Source organism: Typha angustifolia, chromosome 15 (assembly GCF_048772165.1).
Source record: "Typha angustifolia cultivar Huaian chromosome 15, ASM4877216v1, whole genome shotgun sequence".
Classification (NCBI taxonomy): domain Eukaryota; kingdom Viridiplantae; phylum Streptophyta; class Magnoliopsida; order Poales; family Typhaceae; genus Typha; species Typha angustifolia.
This window is the reverse complement of record NC_133253.1, coordinates 17188839-17199613: the sequence shown is the minus strand read 5'-3', so window position 1 is coordinate 17199613 and position 10775 is coordinate 17188839. Positions and strand designations below refer to the sequence as shown.

Sequence of the window (10775 nt, the reverse complement as noted above, 5' to 3'; positions counted from 1 at the left end):
AGCAAACTATTCTGGTAGTATACCTCCCTGCGACCCTTCCCCTAAATATATCTTAAGGTTAATTGCATCTAAGTTTAGGCCCCTATAATATCCTATACCACTCTTAATGGTGTTAAATGAAGAACATTAAATAACCATCCTAACTTCAAAATTTTTTTTTTTAAATAAGGGTGAATTGGTCCTTTAAAGACTAAAATCTAATGATTAACCAACGGAAAGAGCATTTCGATGACTTCCCATTATTATTGAGAGACAATGTGATTGAAAAATAAATGAAGTCTATATAAAAATGGCGAAGAGTTCAATAATTTAAATATAATTATCTTTATATCTTACAACTATACAGAAATTGGACGACATCTTCTTTTATGTGTAAGAAATGACAAAAGACATGGATGGCCCTTAAGCCTACTTGTAATATTTTGCCGCATAGTTACATTTCAGTGGAATTCAAATAAATGTATCTCAGATGCTTCCCAGAGAAAAAAATAATAATAAATAAAATCAAGGGAGTCTTAGCTTGTTATAATATATCGGTACCAAGTCCTGGTCCTACATCTTTATTTTATCTTTGGTATCTCAATCAGCTGCTTCATGTAATGGAACATCAAAGATGAAGCAGAGGAAGACATGGTACATGATTGTTCTTATTATTAGTATCTGCTTGCAAGTTTGTATGAATATTCCCTTCATACAATCTCACCTGTCCATTCATTTCAGTTACTTCATATAATCTGAACTTCGGTCATCAATCATTTCAGAGAATTTGTGCAATCAACAGATCCTAAATCATGAAAATACTATGAAACCTTAGATGGTCCACCGACCAATAAATACGTGGATGTTTTTATTGTAACTCAAGAATGTTATAATTAATTGTTGTGAAAGTACTCTTACTTCCATTACAAAATGGCTGCAAACGGATGAATTGATTTAAGCACATGAATGTTCAATGGCTTGTCTCTAGCCACGCTGGAACAACATCAAAATGTCCCAGAATGGTTGTTGATGTAGTAAAAGGAAAACACAAAAAAACATACTTATTTATCTAGCTGATGTTGTGGAATGAATCGATGATGGCATCAGCAAGGTACTCACATTTAGACAGAGACAGTCCAGCCAAGGATATCCTTCCATCCTTTGTCATGTATACATGCCATTTATCAGTCATACTGTCGCTCTGAAAGAACAGGATACAACAATATCAGAAATATACTGGTAAAAAGGAGCCCTGAATTCTCATTGCAAACTGAAAATTGTAGTTATTAATCTCCTCAAAGATGAACATGGACATTTAAAATATTTTTAAGCAGATATCAGATGGTAGCAATAGTAGTACCTGAGCTTTGTTTAAGCCAGTAAAGGAGAACATGCCAATCTGTTTCAGAATGAAAGACCAATCCTTCCCACTAGTATCTTTCTGAGAGAGGCTATCATAGAGCCTTTGTCTAACATTCTTAATACGCCCAGCCATTTGTTCCATCTCTTTTTTCCACTCACCAAAAAGAGTTGGATCCCCAACAACATTGGCGACTATCCTAGCTCCGTGAACAGGAGGGTTTGAATACATTGGGCGTGCAATCCTTTTCAGCTGGCTCTTCACCCTGACAACCAAATTCTTTTTAATATATGATGAAAATCATATACAGAAGACAAGTAATAACAAATATCTTGCATTATAATACCTGGCTGAAGCATCAGGAGATGAGCAAACAACATTTATTGCACCAATCCTTTCTGCATATAAACCTAAGTTTTTACTGTAGGATTGGGCAACCAGAAGTTCTAAACCACGTTCAACAAATAGCCTGACAGAATAAGCATCTTCATCAAGGCTTCCACTGGCAAACCCCTGCAATTACTCAAAGTTCAGGAAAATCTATGTCAAGGATATCATGCCCATATATAAAATGCTTTACCTGGTAAGCAACATCAAAGAAAGGGATGTGATTTTTCTCTTGAATCACGTCAGCAATTTTCTTCCACTGTTCAGGAGTTGGGTCTATTCCTGTAGGGTTGTGAGCACAACCATGTAACAGAACAAAGGATCCATCTGGCGCAGCCTAATTGTCAAAACAAATAAACAATGAACTAAATGATATAAGCAAGTAAGAAACAGTGAATTTCCTTGTTTCCGTATACAAAACTTATGCTTTGTACTCCTTACATCAACTGGCAATCATATAATGAACTTAAGCACAAAATGTAAGGGATTTCTTAATTTGAATTTGGAGCATAAGTGCATAGGAGATGAGTTTTACAATCTTCAGGGGCTCTTTTTATTTAATGAAAAAAAATCTGTCTTCAGCTGCAAACAATTGGACTAACTGAAAACAGTTAGAAACAAAATTTTAGGGGCTTGGGACATCCAACAAGAAGTAATGATTAAGCCTCTCAGATGTTAAATTCAGAAATAGGTGAAATGACACTGCAAATGTCAATTTCAAAATGAAGCATAAACAGTAGAAAAGAAAGAATATCAAAGAGTACAAATACAAGAAAGAATTACTAATATGTAATAAGTTCTATTTATACTGAAACTTTTCATCGCATCCTTATGTATGTTCTCACTAAAGATGACGGGTGATTCATGGTATAAAAGTTCTGCTTGAGTTACCTTTATGTCTGCTATCATTCCTTCAAAATCCAACCCAACAGTTCTAGGATCATAATATCGATATTCAGACCAAGGAACCCTAGCATCATTGAAGATGTTCTTGTGGTTACCTGTTAACATATATTGGTTCTCAAAAGTTAGTACATGCAACATATTCCAACTAGCGAAGAATACATGATCACCCGGTTAACACGCATACCCCAAGTTGGAGATGATATCAAAGCTTTTGATTCAGGAAAATATCTCTGTATAAATGCTGCGGCAAGTCGTAGAGACCCAGTGCCTGAAAGACCTTGAACAGTCGTAACCTGGATAACAAAGCTAAAGTAAGACAACTAAAGATAAAAATTTACAAAGATATACTCATAAAATATCATCAAAGAATAAAGAGCATAGGTTATTAACTACATACTCTTCCTTGCTGGATAACAGGATTATCTGCTCCAAACATTAGCTCTGCTGTCACTTTATTGAATGCAGCCAGACCTTCAATTGGAAGATACTGCAACATGAAGTATAATTTTAAGGTTGCAAATGTAAAATATTGCTGAGAAGTGTAACTACAGAAGGTCCTTTCAATTGAATGTTTTATTGTACCTCCTTATTTTCTCCTTTCTCCAGCATAAGATTCTCTGCCTATGGAGCAAGATATCCAGAGTCATATCTTCTCAATTTCACACATATACAGGCACAAGAGAAAAAAGAAAAGAAAAAAGAAGCTATAATTTTGTTACTTTGTACCTTCTTAACCACATTTAGCACATAAGGTTGCAGTTCTTCTGTCCTGTAAGCTCCAACACCAAGGTTGAGTTTCAAGTTGTCTGTATCAGCTTTATATGCTTCAGATACCCCAAGAATTGGGTCTGGAGGGGCCATTGTAACACCTTCAAAACGAGAAACATTTACTGCAACAGACATACTAACACGACCAAGGGCCTGCAAGTAGAAAACTGATAGTCAGTTCTCAAAGCATATACTGTGTCCAATTATTGAGGTAACAACAGCATTGAAAAACATTAAAGTCGATATCATAGACCTCACAAAGAGCATATTTTCAGGCTCTCTCTCCATACTTGCTAAAGCTAAGCTCAAACTTCACACTAAATTGTACATCAAAGAGTGGAAACAACTGTTGCATGACAACACAAGAATAACTTTAACAATATGTTCAGAAGTAATAGGATATTTTTTTATCGTCATTTCCAGTATGAGTATATGAGTACTGCATCCAACATGAAACTTGTGATTTGTAGTAAAAGATCGCTAAATTGTACATCAAAGAGTGGAAACAACTGTTGCATGACAACACGAGAATAACTTTAACAATCTGTTCAGAAGTAATAGGCTTCTCTTTGTCTCAGACAAAAAATTGTAAAAATCCATCACTACCTTTTCCACAAACTTTTCCTCCTCCAATTCCTAACTGCCCTCTTTATTTGTCTTCCTTTTTATGATCTTCTTCACATAGCTACCAAACTAAAAATCCGAAATCAGGGAATGTGGAATTTTGAAGCCTATATTGTGAATTACTCAGCTGATTTTTTTTTTCTTACTGTGGCCATTTACCATTTTGTACAAGCTACAAGTAAGAAAATTCGGCATATTTATATAATATAGTGTAAAACAGAGTGGAATAATACAATCCATCATCAAGCTACCAGCTATATCAACTACAGTAGACCAAGAAAATGCGAAGAAGTATACAAAATATTAACTACGTCGCAAAAACAATTCTCACTACATTAAGCAAAGAAAAGAAGAATAAAATTTCACCTTTTCCTTGACGAAGAGATCGCTGCTGCTCCTCTTTCCGATTCCAACTAAGGATCTTTGCTGGATCACGAAATCGATCCCGTTTCCATGACCACTTAGAGAGTTAGAACCCAATAACGCAAAGAAAGCATCAAAAGCTAAGAGGAATGAGAGGTAAGGCATAGTTCAAACCTTGGGATTGCGCCTGAGAGCCACGGCGGAGGCTGCAGGAGGCGGGGAGAGGGCGAGAGAAGCCATCGGTAGTCTACTATTGCAAAGAGGAAAAAGAAATCTACGACCAAATCGAATCACTGGTATCGATTAATCTCAATAAGATCTGGTTCTATATATATATATATAGGCAAATACTTCATTAATTTAGATGGGCGGTGAGTGGACCCGCTTATTCTCATACGCTTCGGTATCTCCGTCAGTTAAGTGAGAGTCGCATGCGTTGCGGTGTATTTACGGATGCCGTTTGTTTTCTCGTTTCCGGACTCCAGAACCATGGTTCCGTCACGATCGGTGAGCGGATGCTGCCACACGTGCTGCTAGTTGGCACTGCGTTGCCGGTTTCTCGCGTCCAGCTGTAGGTTGTGTCAGTGTGACTGTGTGCGAGAGAGAGAGAGAGCATGTATATTGTTTATTGATATACTTTTTATAATAATTAAAATACTCCAAGATTGTAGACTTGTGTAATATTGAGGACAGTCCTCCAACAGAAAAACTCTTCCCATATCTAGTGAGTTTCATCAAATCTCTCTCACGTTATATTAGCATATGAGTAATTGTTATTTTTCAGATCTTTTAGGAAAAAATTGAGCATTTTTATTGTCGCGGAAGGTTAATTAGATTCAAAGAATTTTTCTTTTTTATCTTCTAGAAATATGTGTTCGACTATTCCCCTTTTCCAACTTAATAATCCCAAACCAAGCTAATTAATAAGATAATAGGATATAAATAAGGAATCCAGAAAGCCAAACTACTTTGATCTTGGCATATATGCAGACTCGCACTAGATGAAGCGTTTGTTTCGAAGATGTAGAGCAAAATTTCTTTGTATTAGAGTAGCAACAAACTTGGCTATTAAGGAGAAAATATATATGAAAGAATAAATAGAGATCGAACACAAATCACAGCGAAGCGTAATAGACTAACTTTTCTCTCTCTCTCTCTCTCTCTCTCTCTCTCTCTCTCTCTCTCTCTCTCTCTCTCTTTTGTCTTTCCAATCTCGCCTCTGTTGCAGATCCAAGCTGTTTCAGGATCCACTTGTTTCACTTAACCCCCTCTTCAACTTTGCTTTATTATTAGTTGTCTTGCTCCCATTCAAATCTATACGATATAGCACCTTCATCACACAGTGTAATGCTGCTGTATCGTCTCAATGTCCAGTCCCTTGAGCTTGACGACGGACTCAACATGCCCCTTGAGCGTGTGTAACTCTCTGAGCCTGCAAACAAACAAACCAATGCATAAATACCATTTACTTGTTAACCCAGTAACGAATACAATCGGATGTATACACACACACACACACACACACACTAAGTACCTAGCAACCTCAGCTCGCCTCTTCGCCTGCTCTGCTATCTCCGACAGCTCCCGGTAGCTGTTCTTGTCTTGGAAGAGGCCGTTGGCTTCCGGCGGCTGGAGGCCGTGGAGGGTGCGCTGCGCCGCGGCCCATTGCGCCTCCCGCTCGCCTTTGCCGTAATCCTTCTTAGAGGTGAAAGCAGTCTGCAAACGATTGTTAGTCAAAACAATAGAAGTTATTCTCGAAAAACGAAAAAGGATTACCTTGTTTTGGAGAAGGTTGTCCCAGGCCTTGCCACTCAAAGCATATCTAATGATAAACTTGAGCACATCAAGAGGGAAGTAGGTGATGAGACTGTAGACCCAGATCACTCCGGCCCATCCCCATCCAACTCCTTGGATCCTTGCAAAGCCCCATGATGCATATACCGCTATGACCGTAGCCACCTAAAATGACATCAAAGATGGGACTTAAGACTATATATGCTAAATCAATATACAGGAAAAAAAATCAAGATATCTGAGATGGAGATATAACGCTTACTAGTTGTGCAGCAATAAAGGCTGCGACAAGCAAGAGACCAGGCCGTTCGACGAAAGACCAGCTCCTAGAACGAGTCACAAAGATGAGAGCCTGACTTATTATACTCACTTGGAGGTATAAAGCTGCAGTGAGCTCATCTTTGTTGGCTCTTATCGACCTCACCCCGAATGTTTTCTAAATTGACATAGAGATTAGTACGAGAAAGTAAGAATTAGGATTACTAGTATAAGAGTAATGCAATTTACAGGGAAGAAGTCGGTGTCGTGGGCGATGTGGAAGAAGACGACGGTCATGACCGCCATGTATGTCCCGAGGACTACGCCGGTGGCGAAGATCTCGCGGAGCTTCCACGAGTCGGGCAAGGGTGAGGGCTTGACGCGGTCCTTGGAGATGGTCATGATGGTGCCGTCGTTGAGGATAGCGATGATGAGGACCATGAAGGGCGAGAAGTCGAAGCGCCAGATGAGGGCGATGAGGAGGAAGCCGAGGACGATACGAATGGTGATGGAGACTGCGTAGATGGTGTAGTTCTTCATGCGCTGGAAGATGGCGCGGCTGGTGAGGACGGCGCTAACGATGACGCTCAGCCCAGGCTCGGTCAGGACGATGTCGGATGCGCTCCGGGCGGCGTCGGTGGCGTCGGCCACCGCGATACCGATATCGGCCTTCTTCAAGGCAGGGGCGTCGTTCACGCCGTCTCCTGTCATGCCGCAGATGTGCTTCTTCTCCTGCAGTCTCTTCACGATTTCATACTTGTGTTCTACGATCAAGACATCAAGCATTAAGAAATAAGTCTCAAAGCTTAATGTGGATAAGCTAGTTTCTCTAGGAAAACATATTACCAGGGAAGACTCCGGCAAAGCCATCGGCCTTCTCAATAAGCTCGTCGACGGGGAGGCCGGTGGCATCTGTGCTCTTATCGCTGAGGAGGGAGGAGGAAGGATACATGTTGGTACCCATCCCGAGCCTGCGCCCTGTCTCCTTGGCAATGGCGAGCTGGTCTCCGGTGATCATCTTGACGTTGACACCGAGGTTGAGGGCGCGGCGGATGGTCTCAGCGCTGTCGTGCCTCGGAGGATCGAAGAGGGGCAGGAGACCAATGAATTGCCACGGGCCGCCGGCGCTCTCTTTGGTCGCCTCGGGCACCTCCTGCCTTGCGATGCCGAGGGAGCGGAGGCCGCGGTCGGCGTAGTTGTCGATCATGGTGTGGACCTTCTTTTTGGCATCGTCGTTTAGATTGCAGAGTTCAATGATCTGTACATGGTGCATGGAAGTTGTAAATGATATGATCAAGCGATCGATATATAATAGTATGCAAAATATCCAGGACAAGTTTCACTCGTACCTGCTCCGGAGCTCCCTTGCTTGACCTGTGCCACTTGCCATTGGAGTCAATGTAGGTGATTGCAGTGCGCTTGTCGACTGGATTGAATGGAAGGAAATGGACCTCTTCGATACCGGCACGTGCCTATGTTGTTAATAATATCACGATTAATTGAGAGAGGAGAGAGATTACTCAATACGATTATTAGTTAAATATGATTTAGTAGATTTCCTTTCGTTATATAAGAATGACAACAGCTGAACGTGGCCATAGATTAATTACCTCTTTGGGGTCGGCCAACATATTAACAATGGATGCATCAATAGCGTCCTGATTCTCGACCCTGGACGCCCTTGCGGCGTAAAGGACTACCGTATCCTTGTCCATGTCCTTCACAAACACCTGCAACCAAGACGTACGACCCAAACCTTTTACACTTACATATGGATTCATCGGTCATGAGGTTTATATCTGTAGAGGGAGGAGAGAAAGATGACCTCAATCAAGGTCTTGTCTACTGTGAGCTTGTTCAGGGTGAGAGTTCCGGTCTTGTCGCTGCACAACACATCCATCCCGGCCATCTCCTCGATAGCCGTCATCCTCTTCGTGATCGCCCCCTGCTCCGACAGCCGGTGGGAGCCGATGGCCATGGTGACTGACAGCACGGTTGGCATCGCGATCGGGATCCCTCCGATGAGGAGCACCAGGAGGTTATCAATGCCGTCGCGGTAGCGGCGGTGCTGGATCGGGTACATGACGACTATCTCGATGAGCATGCCGGCCGCGATAGAGCATATGCAGAAGTTTCCGATGGCGGTGAGCACCTTCTGGAAGTGTCCGACGTTGTTGGTGCTGTCGACGAGGTGCGCGGCCTTACCGAAGAAGGTGTGGACTCCGGTGGCGATGACGACGGCCTCTATCTCACCCTGCTTGCATGTCGAACCCGAGAAGACCTCGTCGCCCGGGTGCTTGGTTACGGGGAGAGACTCCCCGGTGAGGGCTGACTGATCGATCTTGAGAGGGTCGCCCTCGAGAAGCCTCGCGTCGGCTGGGACGATGTCACCGAGCTTGATGCTGATGATGTCACCGGGGACGAGGATTGCTGCCTCCTGCTCTGACCACTTCCCATCCCTCAAGACCTGAATTGAGAAAGGTCTGATAGGATTATTACCTAAACGTTATGTACTGAGGCTTGGTATGTAACTTGAACTGCTGCTTGACAGCTTATGCTTTTAGTTATACCTTAGTCTTCGGGGCGAGGCCAGCCATGAGGGCCGCAGCGGCGTTGCCGGCATTATTCTCCTCGATGAAGCTGATGGTGGAGTTGATGACCAGAAGGACTATGATACCGACGAAGTCTTGCCAGTCCGGTGGCTTACCCTGTCGACGTGCATAATATCATCGTTAACGCATGCAAATTTGTTGTCGAGATAAAGCAACGGAGCAAATCAAGAAATGACAATATATACCCCTCCGTTAGCTAAGACAATGGCCATGATGGCGGCGATCTCCATGACCCATGAGAGGGGGTTCCACATGAACCCCAAGAACTTGAGCAGCTTGCTCTCCTGCGAAAATGGGAAGTTTTTTTTAGTCAATTAGTGAAGAAAATAAAGTTTAGTCGATTCTTTTTAGAGTCGCCTACCTTCTTCTCTTCGAGCTTGTTGGGGCCAAAGATTTGGAGGCGCTGCTCGCCCTCGGCGTCGGTGAGCCCCTCTCGTGTGCATTTTAGCTGCTCAAAGACCTCCTCCACCGGAATCTTCTCCTGAAACAAGAACAACGACACTTGCAAATTTAGCTTCAAGAAATGGGGAGACGATAGAAGAACAATACTGAAAGACAGTAGCGATCGATGCTAACAAGATCAACGGTTTCATTCTTGATTTCCTCCAAGGAGATGAACACCATCTTTGCTTGTTGTGTTAGGTTTTGCCTCCAAGGAGAATGGGGGAAAGAGAGCTGACGGATGGGTTATAAGGAGAAGAAGGGGGAGAAGAATAGGCAGCTCATGGAGCTTTCTGGTCTTCTCGCCTCCCTCTTCAAGCACAGGCACGTACGCTTCCGCTCAGGCCTTCGTGAAACAAGTTCAACAGGAGACGAAAGGGGAGGGAACCGAGCTACCCTGTTTATATATGGGAGTTGGGACCAAACGTGGGGTCGCGATGACAAAGGTACTCCTTCTCTGGCGCGCCACAGAACGGTTGGTGTTCAACGTGACCGCTTCCTACGGTCGGGGGTATTCGGGTGACGTGGTGGGCTTGGAGGGGGGAGAAATTAATTCCGTGATCTGTTTTTTTCCTCAATATTGAATTCACCTACAAATTGAGAATTTAAGCTCTAGAAGTAAAAAAAATTTTAAAAAAAAATTCCAAGTCCTTATTTATAAGGGCCAGATTGAAGATGATGCTGTCACACTGACACTGTTCTTATTATTAAGTATGCCAGCAACTATATCTTCATTTATGCACCTTGGGCCCTCTTGATTTCCATTGTCCCTTCCATTTCTTCCTTTCTGATAAAAATATGAGCTCTTCTTCAGTACAGTACAGTTCTTTTCAAATACAAATCTAGACTTCCATAGGAATTAAGGGTATCAAAAAGAGATTTTTATATAGTTACCTTTTAAACCGGTTAGGGAAGAGGGACAATTGGACAAAAGAAACACTGTTATTTTATATATCATTTTAAATACCAAAAAGACTAACATATTTAAATCAATATATTAGATTTGAATCCTATCTTTCAAAAAAAAAAAAAAAAAAGAATCGTATATCATAGAACAAAAGAGATTTATATTGATCGTAGAGAGACGTTTGAAGTAGTCTCTTACCATTGTGAATAAGATAAAGATAGATTCAAATTAATTTTTATATAATCTTTTATTGAATGGTTATCTTCAGACGGAGAAAAAAATATGTGTTTCAGAAACTTGCATACCTAACTACTTCTCAATCACTCTCGATATAAAAAGGAGAGAAACCAGCTATATTGCGGGTGGGATTAACATT

The 10775-nt window shown here is 41.8% G+C and overlaps 2 protein-coding genes across 2 annotated transcripts; both read right to left on the bottom strand.

The window, feature by feature from the left end:
• Window positions 1-810: 810 nt before the first annotated feature.
• LOC140778017 (aspartate aminotransferase, chloroplastic-like) lies at window positions 811-4716 on the bottom strand. The gene is made up of 11 exons (XM_073122526.1): window positions 4562-4716; window positions 4391-4450; window positions 3359-3553; window positions 3215-3253; window positions 3030-3119; window positions 2817-2925; window positions 2618-2727; window positions 1920-2063; window positions 1686-1852; window positions 1340-1604; window positions 811-1180 (listed from the first exon to the last, which is right to left on the bottom strand). The coding sequence occupies exons 1-11, from the start codon at window positions 4625-4627 to the stop codon at window positions 1049-1051; spliced, it is 1377 nt and encodes a 458-aa protein (XP_072978627.1). The 5' UTR covers window positions 4628-4716; the 3' UTR covers window positions 811-1048.
• Window positions 4717-5722: 1006 nt separating this feature from the next.
• LOC140778753 (ATPase 8, plasma membrane-type) lies at window positions 5723-9305 on the bottom strand. The gene is made up of 11 exons (XM_073123606.1): window positions 9237-9305; window positions 9010-9147; window positions 8265-8906; window positions 8050-8169; window positions 7789-7911; window positions 7286-7697; window positions 6689-7203; window positions 6444-6617; window positions 6164-6346; window positions 5922-6103; window positions 5723-5819 (listed from the first exon to the last, which is right to left on the bottom strand). The coding sequence occupies exons 1-11, from the start codon at window positions 9303-9305 to the stop codon at window positions 5723-5725; spliced, it is 2655 nt and encodes an 884-aa protein (XP_072979707.1).
• Window positions 9306-10775: the final 1470 nt, after the last annotated feature.

Bases quoted from the DNA above. Each gene is read 5' to 3' on its own strand.
- LOC140778753 (XM_073123606.1), bottom strand. From the start codon at position 9,305: ATGTGGAACCCCCTCTCATGGGTCATGGAGATCGCCGCCATCATGGCC. The intron at 8,907-9,009 runs GTATAACTAAAA...TTCTCAATTCAG, and splicing joins GCCTCGCCCCGAAGACTAAG to GTCTTGAGGGATGGGAAGTG. The intron at 7,204-7,285 runs GTAATATGTTTT...TCTTGATCGTAG, and splicing joins CTTTGCCGGAGTCTTCCCTG to AACACAAGTATGAAATCGTG.
- LOC140778017 (XM_073122526.1), bottom strand. From the start codon at position 4,627: ATGGCTTCTCTCGCCCTCTCCCCGCCTCCTGCAGCCTCCGCCGTGGCT. The intron at 3,554-4,390 runs GTGAAATTTTAT...TTCTACTTGCAG, and splicing joins ATCTCTTCGTCAAGGAAAAG to GCCCTTGGTCGTGTTAGTAT. The intron at 1,181-1,339 runs GTACTACTATTG...CTGTTCTTTCAG, and splicing joins CTGGCTTAAACAAAGCTCAG to AGCGACAGTATGACTGATAA.